Source organism: Perna viridis, chromosome 12 (assembly GCF_037379345.1).
Source record: "Perna viridis isolate PV_CMFRI_1.1 ecotype Kerala chromosome 12, ASM3737934v1, whole genome shotgun sequence".
Lineage (NCBI taxonomy): Eukaryota > Metazoa > Mollusca > Bivalvia > Mytilida > Mytilidae > Perna > Perna viridis.
This window is the reverse complement of record NC_142456.1, coordinates 31,074,200-31,091,604: the sequence shown is the minus strand read 5'-3', so window position 1 is coordinate 31,091,604 and position 17,405 is coordinate 31,074,200. Positions and strand designations below refer to the sequence as shown.

Genomic DNA, 17,405 nt, shown 5'->3' with positions numbered 1-17,405 from the left:
TCTTTGGCTAAACCCACTACTCTACAGACCTAAGGCAAGTAACTAAACCCACCACTCTATGAACCTGAGGCAAGCGGCTAAACCCATCACTCTAAAGACCAGAGGCAAGTGGCTAAACCCACCACTCTATTGACCTGATGCAAGCGAATAAACCCACCACTCTATTGACCTGATGTGAGCGACTAAACCCACCACGCTATGGACCCGAGGCAAGCGGCTAAACCCACCACTCTATGGACCTGAGGCAAGCGGCTAAACCCACCACTCTATGGACCCGAGGCAAGCGGCTAAACTCGCCACCCTATGGACCTGAGGCAAACACACTACTATTGTGGTGCTATCCCCCACAGAGCGTAATAGAAAATACATTAATGTAGTGCACTATTTAAAAAAGATAGCCAATGCATTAAAAACAAGGAATGTGTAATGTCACAGTATAGTCTCTCGTAACCGATCCCTGAAAAAATCAAGATAGTGTTGGCACGACACAAATACCCCCACCTGCAGTACAATTTTCCTATGTTAAAAGGGCATATCCATCAAAAATCAACAAACTGACCAGAAAGAAACTCAAACTCGATCATTAACTCATCAATATAAACCTGCATACAAAAAAAAACAGTTCCATATCTCAAGGCTTTTTGAAACAAAACATCTGGAAAACTGGTTGTCGTGGAAATTAACAGAATGAAGGGAAAAGGGTAAACTAAATGCACTTTAAGGCGGGGGCATAAAAATTAAAACCTGTCTAAACCAGACACTTTTTTAAAATCACTTTATGACAGTTCAAATGTATTTTGAACCTGAACAAGTTAAACACCTGTTTACAGTCCTTGAACCGATCCGGGCAACGATTTGACGGATTAATGACTGTTGACTGATTGATCGCTGACAGATCGATGACCGATCCGATCACTTTTTTGTTATGTAAAGATCTGTTTTAAATAAAAGAAATGTAAAATAAAAGTATAAATTGATGTTTATATCTATTACATTATGTAAATATTTGTGTAAAATTGACAAAGAAAACAACAAAAACCGTAACATACATTGACTGCTCCGTGGTCATGTGATGCGATCCCCAGTTAAATGGATCGGTTTGACAGATCGATAACTGACCGGAAACTCATCTGTGATCAATGACCGATCGCAATTTTTGTTGCAAGGATCGGTTCAGGTAATGTAATAAGAACAAATTCTGCAGTCCAAACAGGGTTCAGTTTAGACATGTTTTGCAGAATTCCTAAGTACTTTAACACAGTAACAGTTAAATATTTTATTTTACAGGTGTATATAAATATATAACAAAATAGTATTCCATGTACAATGTTTACAAATGATCTAACACAGTAGTTTGCTGTACCTGCACAGCTTATATTTCTCTGGAAGTCTAATATAATATCTTTGTTTAAAAAAGCATTAATTTTATTTCTACAACACAACAAAATGATTTTTGTTTTGATAAATGTGAAAATTTTTGTCTTTCAATTAAGTTATCTGCCCTGAAATGTTCATTTGAAGATCATTTACAGTAAAAGCAAAAACTTTTGCTTGGGACAAAATTTCTTTTATTTCACAGATAAGAATTATTCACAAAATTAAAACCCAAATGAAAAGTGAACTATCATTTAAAAACTGGTAATATTTCTTCTATGTCAACACCATGAAAATAACCCATTGACTTTAAAGTACAGACTTGCATAGAAACTAGGCAGAGCTTATAAAGGATGATTCATGCATTACTTATTCCCAAATATTTTTTATTAAAAATCCTTCTGTAGGCCCCATAGAAACTGTATTAGGAAATATAAATGCAAATAAAAGTAGTCCGCTGGAGATATTAAAACTTAAAATTTGGTTATGTTATACTACAGAAAAGGTACAGGAAATTTTTTGTCAGACTTTTTACCCTCTACCCAGTCAAAAAATATTTCAAGGTATGTAGGTCACAAATATTTTTTGATTGGAAATCCTTCAGTAGACCTCAAAGAAACTGTTTTTCAAAAAGAGCAAATGAAAGTTGCCCACTGGAGATATTAACACTCAGATTTTGGTTATGTTCTACTACAGAAAAAGTACAGAAAAATTATGGCCAGAATTTTTACACTATAACAAGTCAAAAAATATTTCACGATAAGTAGCAGATCCACCAACATGAACATAGTTGTTTTTAGGACATAAATATATTTAAAAAGTTTCATTGATTATCTTAAGATATGATGAATCAATCACCCCTGTCTGGTTTTTAGGTAGAACCATACCTTAAAAGTAAAGTCTATAAAAATCAGTCAGAAGGTGATTCATGCATGTCAAAAACCAGCCAAATTCACTTTTACATGTATTCCTTATTCAGAAACAGTCAAAGACCATATAACCAGTCTTCGTTTTTTTATTTTGGTGTTGCCTTTTATAAATAGATTGTACATGAAATGAGCACTTTGCAAGAGTTATCATTCTTGATTTGTTTTGATTTAGTTGATGTTAGTGTAAGATGAAAGTACAGTTTTCTCTAAAGTACAGATTTGAATAAAGAAAAGATTACTGTAGCATATAAATATAGCATCGGACGATGGAAAGAACACTGTTTATTCATAAGGGTTTTTCTACATCATGAATCACTTCACCATTGGTAACAATCTGATTAAAATCAGCTGTTATGATACGCTACATTGTCTTACGCTCCCTAACGTAAGGCAATGTAGCATATCGTAACAGCTGATTTTAATCAGATTGCATTGGTAGTGTCTGACTTTTACATGGGCTGGTACCAAACCAAATTAATGTTTTATACAGTAGTTAAAACTCTTTAGCAATATTGGAAGACAATGCGTAATTATATTCTAAAATGCACCAATGCTTAAACTGTCATACAAAACTCCCTCTGAAATGTCCTGACAGTTAATGCTCAAAAAATAAAATTTTTATAAGAATAAATACAGATTTCACACAAATACATGATTTAATGTAAACTATTTATCATTAAATTTAATTCAAATTTGTAAATTTAATTACAAATTAGGTTGTAATCCACCAGATGGATCACTTGTGTTTTCTAAAAAAAAAAAATGTTACCCAGTAGTTTGTAATTAACTGAAATGGTAAGAATGAAATAAAATACAAAAAAAGCAATAAACTTTAAAACAAAGGAAAAAGAACTCTTTGATTTGTTCAAAATTAAGTTGATTTATTTGGAAACTTTGGAAAATATATTCTGTTGGTACAGAACAATCCCTGTTCTTTCTGATAGCTTAATGAGTTTAACATTACATTGGAAAAAAAAATACACATCCTGAGATAAAATTTACTCTACGCTGGCCCCAGGTTGCCAACCTTGTCATCCTTAGAATCTGCTTGGTTTCTACATGAGCAGTCTCTTAAATGCAGTTTTGATCAACAAAATATGCACTTTATGCAACATTTTGCAAAAACATGTATATAAAACAATCAGTTGACATGTTGCAAATGATCAATGCTGTATTAAAACAAATTAATTAAGAGCTTATTAAAAATTAACCAGTTTATTAAATAATCCTGCTAAGTATGTTTATTTTTAAAAATTGATCCATAACACATAAAATGCGCTCTGTTCAATAAACTGCAACCTTTCATACAAAATTTTTTCAAGTTTTAGTTGGTTAATTTTATTGATAGATTGTTTATATTTTTTGATAGAAAAAACACAACATCCTTGACATTTGTGGAGCATAAAAAATGAATGGCTACATTCATGTACTAAATCATTTACAGAAATATATGTACTAACGACAAATCACACATATTTATAATGCCGCCTGCAGCAGAAAAGTTATAATATATATTATTGCACAGATTAGTAAAAATGTAATATCAGTAAAAAAGAAAAAATTCTGAAAGTGAAACCTGTGAAAACTGAATCCTTAAAATTATTAATAATTTGTCAAGCACATTTTGATGTCTTTGTCACCCCTTTTTCTATGAATTTAAACAAGAAAAACCAAGTTCACTTCAGGATATCCCTTGCTTTCTATAGTAACCATATGGTTTAAATATAAACAAAGTCAGCAAACAGGAAGTAGATGTTGCTTTAGTCTGAAATCAAATGCCATGACATGGCATACCTATATAAAGCTTGTGTCAAAATATTAAGTGGCTGTGATAAGTACTGTAAATGTTTTAATTTTCACTGCGCACTAATCTTCGCTATTAGTGCGAAAAGTAGACTAGTACTAAGAAATTGATTTTTAACAATTTATAAGGCTTATCTTTTGAAACCACAAAAATGGATACCCACATATATGATCAGATGACAGAATACACAAAAACTACCAACTGCAGACATTAATACATAAAACTGTAACTTGAAAGTTTTGGACGTTCAGACAGACACCATGTTATAAAATACCTCTGACAAAACAGGACGTTTAATAAGCCTAGTATAAATAAACCAAAAACAATGTACTTTCAATTAATTCAGGTTTTACTGTACATCACTTTATATATTATTTATGTGTCAGTCCTTGTAAGAATCAGGCAGTGGGTGAAACATGGTATAAAAATACCCCATCATTTTGATAGTGTAATTTGACTATTTACACTATCAGAATCAAGGAAAAAGACATCATTTTTCCATATCATGTTGGTACATTGAGTTATAATTTCATTTAAAATCACTGAAAATGAACATTTCAAGGGCAGATAACTCAGAAACCTCATTTTTCTAATAAGATTCTACTGAAAAATTTCTGCACAAAGCCAGTGATGCAGAGATTAAATAATGGTCTTTTCAAATAGAGAAAATATCTTTGAGTGATATTACATTGTCAGATTGGTGGGGTTTTGACATGCATGTTTCTGATTTTTCCCAATTTGCCTGATTCTTACAAACACTTACACTTTAGATACTATCACTTCTATTAAAAATATTATTGGCATACAAATACCAATGTCCAAAAGAAATTAAAACATATAAACTCAGAATGTATGGAAAGGAATAGTTACGTTAGCAGCTAAATTTGGCCCTTCATATCTTACAGAACTTTTTGTTTCTAAAAAAGCTTCATACTGCATCAAATGCTTTAAGGTGTACAGAGCCCATTTCATTTTTCAAGATAAAATGTTTCTCAGTTTCAAAATGTTCTAAAAATACCTCAACCACTTTTTTCATGAACTCATTCTCATTTCAATGAAAAACATATACACTGAAATCAATGGCCTAACTTAATTCTCATTTATTGACAATATTGAAACAACCACAATCAAAAGTAATCATAGCTAGTAAAAAAGGAAATAAATTTTGTGTCAAGTTCAGTATTAGATACTAAAAGTTCTAATATAACGTGCTTTGAAGCTTTGACCAAAGCCATGGTAAAAAAGTTATTAAAACATGACAAACATTATGTGTAACACAAAAGCCGTGGCTAATAGGACTAGATTCTTAAAAATATGAAGAATCTAGTCCTATTAGAATGGAAATAAATCACAGAAACTGCATTTTATCATTGTTTTACCATGGGCTGGCCATTTATGTTGCATCGTTTTAAATAATTAAATAATGACATAAATGGCCTGCCCATGGCAAAACAATGATAAAATGCAGTTTCCATGATTTATTTTTTAATTAAACCACAGGTTGAACACTATAGGAATCATTGGAAGACAGATTATACAGTATTAAAATGAATACATATAAGATCAAATTAAAAAAAAAGAAAAACAGAGCACTTAATTTGCGAACACAATATCACAAACATAAACCACAACCATTAAGCCCTTGGCATTATTAGGCTAAACAAATTACATGTAATAGTCTTGTTTCCTGCTACCATCAAGAAAAAATAGGGTAGGTAGGGAAATTATTTTATTTTTTAAAAACATTTTACTTTGAGTTAATGGGAAACAATCTACACTTTAACAGTGCTTGAGCCAAAATGGCTATACAATGTTTAGGGTAGGCACAAAAAAACTAGAGTAGGTAAGGTAGCAGGAAACAGACATATTAATTTTTTGGCCTTAAAAGTGAAGTTTTTATTTAGTACTAGTGTTGAAGCTTTCAATCCTAAGAAAAAAAGACACTTGTAATCAATTTGACCAAATAACACAAGTACCCAAAAAATAACTAGCAAGACAAAAAAAAGGTAACATATAAAATAGAATTCATAATAACATATAACTTTAGGCCAAGAAAAAAATATATTTCTGTTTAAGGTGGATGAAAAATAGGGAAAGTACATGTAGGTATAAGCAGTAAAACCATTTTATTACTTTAAATTATTTTAAACAGACATTTATGGGAGGATTTCTTGATGAGAGTGTTCAACTAAAAATGATTGATTAGTTGCATAATTCATAAAAAATAATAATTCATAAAAAATACCAATAAGACAAGCTATGGTTGGTAGGGTAACCTTAAACAGATGTTTTTTCTCTGACCTAATTCATAAAATATGGAAGTAGCTGTCCACTTAAGAGTCATGCATGTGGTGATTTAGGATTCAAAGATCAAATAATTTTATTTGTAATACGAATTGAAATTCACATAAGGTTGCATTATATTTTCAAATATGTTGTCTTCAAATGGCAAAACAAAATCAATGTAAATATGAAATGCACTGTTATTTCCTTTTCAACGGAGATAATTCTGAATTTTTGCCAATACATTCCACATGTATTAAAACATTCAACTCAAACATCTTTTCCCAGAAGGCTTCATATAACAATTCATTGTTAATTCCATCACAAAAAATTCAACACCTTACTAACAACCACAAAATGCAATGAAACCGGTTGAAACTGAAACCCTGAATAAACCAAAAACCTGTCTAAAGTACACTTTTTGTAGCCCCTGCTTATCAGTTGTTTATCAGTTTAAATGAATTCTAATCTTTCTAGAAGTTGTAGTAATCCAATTAACTGTCTAAATCTAACAAATTGTACGGTCTAAAAGGGGTTATGACAGGTTTCACAGTATGCAGAAGCACTAATTTCAAATTCTGCATGATTCCTACAAAGACCACTACTTTTAAAAAATACAGGTTAACCTAGGTATCAAGCAGAATGAGAATAATCCAGATTTTTGTCAACTTTCTCATAAGTGTAAATGCATTCAGTATGTCCCTTTAGTGATTTGAGAACCCCAAAAAGTAATTAAAGAAGAATGATGAAATATTTTTTGATAGAATCCATCGTAACTGTTTTTTACTTGTTGGTTTACTCTCCCAATCTTAGTTCTCTATTTGGTCTTTTTTGCCTCAAATACATAAAGAGCTATATAAAACAACAAAAAAGATATTTTAATTTGTCCTGAAGCATCTGTAGATATAATAAAGAAAAGAGAGCAAAAAAATTTTCCTTCCATTTTTCCATAATGTATTTCAACTAAATTTGAGATTTATCAATATCTTAAAAAGGCAAACTTTTCTGACATTTTAAAGGTTATTTTTGGAGGTTTTGAGGTATGAAAACTTGGATAATGCAATAAAATCTCTAGTTTGTTGTTATGTGACACACCTTATATTCATTTTGCCTGATTCCCAGAGAGAGAAGTATTGTACTTAATTTATAATTTTATAAAAAATATCAATTTCTTACAATTTGAGGTTGGTATAAAACTTGACAAAAACAAAATTGACTTATCCTTTTTTTTCAATTAGCATGACTGTTAAGCCAGCCTGCAGTTTAAACAATTGACATAACATATTTAGCAATTTAAGAATATGTCATGCATAGTGCATATACCCTAATGTTCTCTCATCTAACACTGCAGAAAAAATAGCAGACTTAAAATCAGAAGTAAAATCTATAGCTATGGTTCTACCGGACATATTAACATGGCATGATTTATAAATTTCCCTGAGTATATGAGTTAAATAAAAAAAATTGTCATTAATTTCTAAAATGACTATATGTTACTGTAGCTTTCATGAAACTAAGTTATATTAACAAAAGACGTTACTTGAATATTTTAATTTTAAAATCATGTTAGTTTTTCTACTGTTTACCTCCTGTAAGAGTACTGTCATAATAAAAAATTAAAATTATCGAAAGATACTTGAGTTGAGGTACAATACAACCAACTAGACTACAGTTATAGTGACCCTGAACCAACCCACTCAACTACATGTATTTGTCAGACTGATGACTGGGCAATGACTGATTACAAATATATTAATTATCAATGACTTTTGACCTATCTGATCCCTATCTTGTTAATAATGGATGGATTCATTATAATTTTTTATTCTTTTATTGGAATGAATCTAATATAATGCTCTTGTCAATTAAACTTGAATATAAAATGTTAGATATAGGAAAATATTGTGTTTGATTAAAAAAAGAAGTGAACGTGAGAGAAAATAAATTAAGGAGGGGGGTCTTAGGTAAGGGACATAACTCTTGAAATCAGTGATATATTTGTATCATATTCAATTTCAATAAAGCCTATCAAGCTTTCATTTGAAACAGAATGAAATCAGTTCAAGTTACTTTGATGCTTACATAATATTGATGTCAAATGCTGAATACAAACATTCCAATGATTTGAAACATTCCATTTACTTATGTTTATATGATTCAGCAAAATTGTATAAATTAAAAAAATGAAATAAACATTCCATAAATGAGCCTAGCAGTGGTGTAAAATTTACACATCAGTTTGACGGATTGATGGCGGGTCTGAAGCTGTTTAATGACAGATTGTTATTATAGTTGAATGGAATGGTCCAGGTACTGTAAGTAAATAATTGAAAAACTCTATTATGACCATTTCAATCAAACCTCAGTAATCAAATCGTGATTTTTAGAAGCTAAGTTAGTATTTGGTTTTTCAATATCTCCAGCAATACTACCCTCATCATAACTGTCATAATTCTCATCAATAAACACTTGCATTGGAATGTTGGCTTTTGTCAACTTTGACCCCAGTTTAGAAGATGGGGTTAGAGAATCAATGTCCTCAAGGTCAATAACAAAGGAGTCAGAGTCCTTTATTTCAATGGTTGTGTTTTCTTTTCTTGGTACGTGTACATCAGCAGTGACTTTAATTTGAGATCTCGACATTTTTTCAGAGCTATCAGCTGTGCTCTCTGAGTTGTTGCTCATGTCAATAGTTACATTTCTAGGAGTGACAAAATCTTGTGAAGAGGACGTAATAATTTTGTCCAATTCTGCATCACTAATTACAATTTGAGGTACAGCTCTTCCTGGTATTGGTTTATCTATTTTTCTTTTGCTTTGCTTACGATGACCTTTATGGTGACTTTTAGTATTTTGACCTTTAATGCCCATCATAGTTTCCATGGGTAAGTAAATGGGTTGAGCACCATCAGTTGTAGGTGAAACATCCTCAATAGTAATATCAATAGGTTCATGATCAAAGTCATAGAAGTCCCAGGTAGGAGTTTCTGGCCTTGAACCTTGACCATCACTTTTGTCATCCTTGAACTTTACTTTTTCTTGCCTAACTGAATGTTTGTCTGGAATATTTATTTTAGTTTCTTGAGCACCTTTTTTAAACTCTTTCACATTTCTGTACTTCCATTCCTCTACATATCTTGGTGATAATCTATCATCTAACTCTAAGCTATGTTGTTGAGAGGACGCAATGTTTTGTATTTCAGTCTTTTTCTTTGGCACTAATTTTGATTTTATCACAGATGAAAATGCTGATTTTTTCTTGGGTTCTCTTTCATCGCCATAATCAGTGATGTCTACTACCCTTGACAATAACTCACCCTCCCCTGATTGTATGGTTTCAGCTCTATCAAAGTCCAAGTCTGTCAATCCTGGTAATTCCGTAGCAGGTTTCTTTCCTGCTTCCCTTTCTTTCGACATTCCCTCAGAAACAGAGTCTTGTATTAGAGATAAATCCAGTTTAATGGGGGATAACTCTGATTCTATATCTAGTTCTACAGCTTTAACATCTGGATTGCTAGTTGCACGACTTGAACAAGTGGACATAGTATCAGACAAATTTCTCACATCAGGATTGCTATAAAATATTTTCTTTGAGTTTGTAATTTTCAATTCTGAAGCACAGTAAACTCTCATATGAGCTGGAATTGTATGATTCATGCATGGAATTAAAGGATATTTTTCCCTTACCATTTTTTTAACAGCATCTTTTAGTTTCATATGAAATAAACCAACCAAAAAGCTCTTTTTTGAATACTTTTGCGTCAGACACAACTCCAACTGAACACTACTTCCTTTGATCATGTCTTTATTAATTGATGAGTACTCTAATGCCTTTGTGAATTTAAATGAAGATGGAGAATATACATGTTGTACACTGAGATTGGAGCCCTTGGATTGGACGTGAGTGTCAGAGGATTCAACACGTATTTCCTCAGTTTTTCGCTTGAAATCTTTCTTCCTGTCAGGCATGAGGTAGGACTTTACAAACACAGAATGGATCATAGATGTATTAGCTGTAAACATATATTAATGAGTAAATAAAACTAGTTTTTAAGAGAAACAATGTTCAATTCCTACACATCATTCCAAGATTCATAAACAATATCTCTCCAAGTTTATACTGAGTACCGGGGTAATCAATTAATTTTTTATAGGCAAGGTTTAGTATGAAAATCGATGAAAAACTTGTACTACATGTATATGAATCTTTTTAGTTTATATTATCAGGAATTATTTTCAAAAATACATGTAACAATTTAAAAAGATGTAATCTAACAATGCAATGGCAAAAGGGAGATAATTCATCACATTTCAGCCAACTGTCTTCACAACACATTTCTTTATCAGCAATCAGATGAGTTGGGCAATAGAAACACAAGTCAAATTTAGATTTGTCAGTTAGGATTATCATTAAGTGTTGCAATTAGTTTTGACATATACAAATGAGTTTCCCAAATTCACTCTGAGCTAATATAAATCATATGAAAAGCCTTTACATGAAATTTATGTGAAAGTTTGATTCAGGAAAACTTCATCAAAATTTCATGTCAGTGTAAACATTGCATCTTTTGAAACTTACTAGGAGGTAACAACAGATCTGTAACTTGCCATACTCTTATCTTCAACGTGCTCTTTTTAGAGTTATATTCAAAAGTCAGATGAATATGACCTAATGCTGAAAATGTCAAAGTAATATGAAATATAAAAATATAATTTTCTGTCAACCAAGATAATTTTGTGTTTTTCACTTTATCTTATTGTAAACTACATACCATTTAGTGTATAATTATCTAGGGGTGCTAATTTTGGCATATTTTAGCACTCTGTCTAAAAATGCCAAAATAAATTCCACAAAATATTAATTATAGGCTTCAGTACTCAATACACCAATAAGCATCCATCAAAATTAAAAATGCCAAAAGTTTTTGTACACCTTTTTTCCTTGAAATCACCAAATTTTACACCTGCCTTACAGTACATGTGCAAGAAATAATACTGATTGGTTGTGTATTTTTTACTAGAAAGAAGAAAAGCTGTTCTGATGCAACTCTGGTGAAGTAAAAAGTCCAATCTATCTTTAAAAATAAACCAAATTATGAAGAGTTATTTTTTTCTCAAATTGATGGCTTACATATATGATTAAGTACCTGTCCATATAAAGTTCAGACACTGCCAATGGTAAAGTGATTCATGGTGAAGAAAAACCCACCAAACAAACAATGCTTTTTCAGTGTACATATGCTATACTTTCACATAACAACAATTTATTCTTCATCCAGATCTGCACTTCTAAGAAAACAATACATTTATCTCCTACTGATTCAACCAAATTAAGCCGAATCAAGAGCGATAACTCTTCCAAAGTGCAAATTTCATGTACAATCTATATGATTTTTATCTCAAAAGTGCAACAACCAAAAGAAAAAAGTAAGACTGGTAATGTGATCAGTAACTTTTTCTGAACAAGTAATAAGACTGAATTTGGTGGGTTTTTGACATGCATGAATCACCTTCTGTATGATTTTTATAAAGACTGATACTTAAATAAAGTACAGGTAATTAGTTTCGTCATGGTTTAATTCTACCAGCCAATATTTGTCCACATATAAACAACTCATCTTTTGAAAGAATTTTAAGTCCTTTATCTACACAGGAAAAATTGCAAAATATGGACCTGACATAGAAATACATATTTTTTGCACATACTAATACATTAAAAAACTACGTTTTCCAAAATTATACAAATATCATACTGTGGAAGTAATATTGTTCGTGGGGTACCAATTTTCATGGTTTTCGTGGGTAGGTCAAACCATGACATGAAATTTTGTTCCCAAGGAAAAGAAGATTTCCATAGATGTGTATACTTAAAACCTAAAAACCACAAATTCATGAATACATGAACTTGTGTTTTTTCCTTAATCGAACGAAAATTTGTATCCATGAACTGAAGTACATTCATAGTTTCTATTCATGAAGTCCTATGAAAAATATATAAATATCATATGATTTTTTCTTTATTTACTTATTTTCCATGTATGAACTTGTTAGTCCTAATATATGATTCCTTTGTCATGTCTTTTTTTTTTTAGTGTTTTCAAAAGTATAGGAAAAGTATGTGATGAGACTTTTTTCTTGTTGTATATCATGTATATCAATCTGTTGATGACAAAATATAAAATCTATGTTGAAAACAGCAATTAATTATGGAAAAAATCTATTTAACAAATATATCAATTTGTTTTTGTGAGTAACCAAAATATAATTACTCAGGGTAATTATGCCAATTTGAACGCTTGAACATTTAACTTGAGTATGGAACAAGTTTCACACACACACACTCGTTAAATCTAGGCACTCGACGGCACTCATGATAATATTTTGGTCATTAACTCTTCAAATTAACTTTCTTTAACAACCTGGAGGTTTATCTTGATCTGTACTTATATTTAGGTATTTACTACTAGATACTGAAAGGTCAAGGTCATCCTCAATATCTTTCTTTTCTGAGGTAACTTTCTTTGCATCTTCTAATGAAAGCTTCATTAAGTCTTTAGCCTCTGTAAAACAAAAAGAAATCAACTGTAAATCTTCACATTTTAATAATTGTCTATTTCTTATCAATATGATTTACCATAAGATAATGAATTTTTTTTTAATAAGCTCTATTTTTGGAATACACAGCATGTATTACAGCCAAGGCTGACACAATGTTTTTGAATAGGGAAGCAATTTATTTTTTTCAGAGGGGAGACTTTAGTCACCTTTTTTCATCCTGGATTAATTTCTGTTGTAATGTCCTGATTTTTTTTTATTTTCATTTTGAGCATATATAGCTATTACCTAGATATAGGAATTAGAGGTCAGGGCATTTCATGACAACTACAAGCAAGTATAGTAAATCGGCATGAGGTCACAGGGATTAACTCTTTTTTGGGGGAGGAACAATTGGACTTGGGAATGAATTACAATTTTTTTTTCCTAATCTATTACATTTAAAAGATATTTCATTTTTTCATTTCATGATATGTTAGACATTGCTAGTTTTTTTTGTTTTGTTTTGCATTTTAAAATTTTTCATAACAACACTATTAAACAGAACTAAGGACTAAAGTTAAGTAGCACTCCAGCTAAGGATCATGCAAAATGTGATTCATGGGTAAAAAGCCTACATATTTTTATTTTTGATATTTTGTTTGAAATGTCATAGTAAACAGAAATTAACATGTGGTTTTTCATATAGCCCGTGCTCTTAGGAGATAAAAATTGTATAGAATGCACTGTAGATTTCAAAATTAAAGGAGATAACTCTGTAAATGACGCTTAAATACAATAGAATCTACTGGATTTTCAGTGTTGATTATCTCTTAAGAGCAGGCAGATTTTAATGAATAATTACACAGTTCATAGTATAGACCCGTTAAACAAATTAATTACAAAAATAAAAATATGTAGCCTTTTTTAGGGTGTATCACATTTTTCAGATTTTGCATGATTCTCACAAAGACTGTTACTTAAAATTTATGAGAGAGTAATCAAGGGAACCAAGGTTATAGCGGTAATCAAAATAATGTAATCCAAAGACAAAGACCACACATGGAAAACAGACACACACAACAAAGAACACAAAGTAACTAAAATCATACATACAAAGTAACAAAAGTAAATGAGCAACTCGGACTCCACTAAAAACTGGGAGCATGGACCAGGTGCACCGGTAGTATAAGCGTCCTCTGTTTTTCTAGAAACACCCGCCAAGTTGCTCATAAAAAGTCAAGTCCGGGGTAGACAAACGAGGAAAGGCAAACTATGACCCGTTGAATAAATCAGTTTATGGCGCTGATGGATACATCATAACGATCCACAAGTTCATGATGACGACCATAAAACTTCTGTAGTGATGACTTCAATCTTGTAGCAACATAACCCTGTTCCAGAAGCCTATTTGTTAGACTTCTAGCGTGATACAAAAAGTCTGCGTAGTTTCTGCAAGCTCTGGCATAGTGTATGAGTTGTGATATGAACACTCCATACACAGGAGCCGAAGGGATGCTGCCACAGATGAAAGGAAAGTTGACAATTCTGAATGAAAAGTCATCACGTTTGTCGTAAAGTTTGGTCAATAGTTTTCCTTTACCATCGATTTCTAAGTGTAGGTCAAGATATGAGGCTGACTTCACAGTATCTGTAGTATCCTTTATCTCAAGTTTTTTGGGTAGATGCGATGTATCAAATCCCCGAAATTAGGATTGTTTAAAGATAATATGTCATCTATATAGCGGAAACTGAGATTGAAGGATCTAGCCAAACGATATTCTTTCTTTATGATCAAATCAGCTATAAAGTCAGCCTCATAAGAGTGAAGAAATAGGTCAGCAAGTAAAGGAGCACAATTTGTTCCCATTGGAATGTCGACCGTATGTTGAAAAACATGTCCTCCACACTGGACAAATATGTTGTCGATTAAAAATTCCAGCATTTTGTAAACATCTTGCTCTGTATATTTGGAAGATGATTTGGAATTATTTCTTACAAAGTATGAGGAATCTCTACCAAGAACTATATATTTGTATCTAGGTGTACCATCTTTTTTGGAAAAACAACGATGTATAATGTTTTTAAGTCGGGATTTTAATTGAGTATGGGGAATAGAAGTATACAGTGTTGAAAAATCATAGGTTTTAATGCTATTATATTCAGATAATAGTCTTGAACTGATTGTCTCCAAAAGATCTTTCGAATTTTTCAGGATCCACATTGAATTAATACCACTATGGGAGTAACAAGTGTCGTGGTAGGACTGCAGACCCTCTTTGACAGTTGTGAGTATAGAAGTTAAAAGTTTTGAAAGAGGTTTGGTTGTACATTTTGCAGATCCAGCTATGAAACGTTGTTTGTATGGATTCTTGTGAAGTTTAGGAATCCAGTACATAGACGGTAAATCACAATCATCGTCCTTGGTAGAGAGACTTTATGAGATAAATGTAAGTAAACAATCCATGGGAATGGCTATAAAAATGCCTCATGACCCTATGTTTTGAAAGCTGCAAAAAAAAGCTAAGCTTATGAACATAAGATTAATATATAAATCTTCTTGATTTCTGAACATTTATTCACAAGGATATTTTTTTCAGAAACTGGGTATGCCTTGAAAGCAATAAAAGTATTTTTTTAATTTAATCCTATACTAAGCTTTCCTCCATTGTACTAACGTAGAGACTGAAGAAGATCTAAACTTTGACCCTTAGCCACATTTAAACATGATGTTCCATTATTGTTGGTTATTTTGTAGTCACCACCAGCTTCTAATAATAGTTCCAGACATTCTCTATGGTCTTCCTTGGCTGCGTAATGTAGTGCTGTATAACCTTGGAGAAAGTCTTTTCTATCTGGATCACCTGGAATTTTTACATTAATTTCAAGCTCAAATTTAGAACAAAACAAATGATAAACAAGTGTGTTGTCATTGATATAAATAGAAATTGTAATATTAAAAACCAAAAAAATGCTACAAGCTTAGCAAAATAAATTCAGAAGAACTTAGGCTTTATTTCATGAACAATGAAAAGAGGCCAAAGAGGTATTCAAAATTGGTACTAAGAAGTCGTCTCTCACTTTACAAAAGGTTTCAAGGCTTATTTGCTTGCCTTATATTTATACCCCTGCAGTAACAAGAAGTACAAAATAAAGCATGAAAAGAGACCCTTTCTTTTTTCTGAAAATAAATGTGTCAAAATTCAAATATACCTTTATGTTGGAGAAGGTATTTAAGAATCTCAACTTCTCCATTATGAGCTGCTTCATGCAATGCACTCCACTGATACAGACCAATCAAGTTGGGGTCATAACCTTGACCCAGAGCTATTTTCACTTCATCAATCTCACCAAATCGAACAGCTTCATGGAGTGAGGTATCAAAAGTTCCCTCTAAACTGCCCATAGCACCATTTCTAAAAAACACATAAACAGTTATTAAGCATAATCCTATAGGTTAAATATATAATCAAAAGAATTTTCTATGTGTTGTATACTTTCTTCAATAAAAATGATTACAATGTAGTACTTCAAAAGTTTTTTTTCCATATTTTCTCATTTATCTTAGCAAGATTTTTAAGGTGAAAGAGCTTAGGACTGGGCCGTTCAAACTCAATTGTTAATTTATTTGTCCTTGGGAGAAATTTCTTTTTACATTTCCCCCCTCCCCAAACAACGATGTGGTCTTAGTCAATAAAAATCCATAAAATGCCTTTTGATTTTAAATTATTATTACAGTAACTAAAAAAAGGTTTAGCTAAAAAGAGATAAAGGGGTGTGATCTTGTTTTTAAAATGTTTTTAATTGGCTTTCATGAAAATGTGAGGAGAGAATGTACCTACACTCTATAGCCATACAAAAATGTGCATCAACATTTCTGAATGAAAATAAAAAAGTTCATGAAAAACAGAACAATTTAAACCACCTCCTTGGTTACATATTTGCTGTAAAATTTATTGCTTACAAAGGCAATGCCTTTGGCCATACATATATTTCATTACATTTTATGTATTTTTTTTATTTAACTGTATACTACTACTGTTTAAAACAACAATATACCATATATATATTTTTCTGTTCTTGTAAAGGCATTTTACTACAAATTACAATTTTCATTTACCTGCTGCTGTGTAATATAACAATAGTCATAAGCAGAGTAAAAAAGGGGCAAAATATTTAGGATTGTTCTTGTTTATTTTGTATTACGTCAATGAATGACAGTGTGCTAAAAATCACATACTTTGGCAGTTCTCCAAGACAACTTTTGACGTAAACAAAACATGGTTTAAAATGATAGTCTGCGACAAACAATTTTGTTTACTTCTTTTATAAAGCAGCCATGGTTGATTACTTTATAAGTGCTTGCCTAGTATGATTAACTATTTACTGCTCATGGAAAGAACTGTAGAATTTAACAATACAACCTTCATATCATCTCGGTATCCACCGACGCCTCCCAAAGTGCACTTCCGGTCGTTACA

General features: G+C 31.5%; 1 protein-coding gene across 3 annotated transcripts; it reads right to left on the bottom strand.

Moving 5' to 3' along the window:
• Window positions 1-1,261: 1,261 nt before the first annotated feature.
• On the bottom strand, window positions 1,262-17,400 carry LOC148602015 (uncharacterized). 3 transcript variants are annotated; one of them, XM_088554488.1, is made up of 6 exons: window positions 17,349-17,400; window positions 16,138-16,340; window positions 15,603-15,788; window positions 12,810-12,950; window positions 10,970-11,065; window positions 1,262-10,403 (listed from the first exon to the last, which is right to left on the bottom strand). In XM_088554488.1, the coding sequence occupies exons 2-6, from the start codon at window positions 16,328-16,330 to the stop codon at window positions 8,746-8,748; spliced, it is 2,274 nt and encodes a 757-aa protein (XP_088410614.1). In that variant the 5' UTR covers window positions 16,331-16,340; window positions 17,349-17,400; the 3' UTR covers window positions 1,262-8,745. The 3 variants fall into 3 exon arrangements, with proteins under 3 accessions (XP_088410614.1, XP_088410615.1, XP_088410613.1); XM_088554489.1 differs by lacking the exon at window positions 17,349-17,400 and adding an exon at window positions 17,165-17,327; XM_088554487.1 differs by lacking the exon at window positions 17,349-17,400 and adding an exon at window positions 17,045-17,122.
• Window positions 17,401-17,405: the final 5 nt, after the last annotated feature.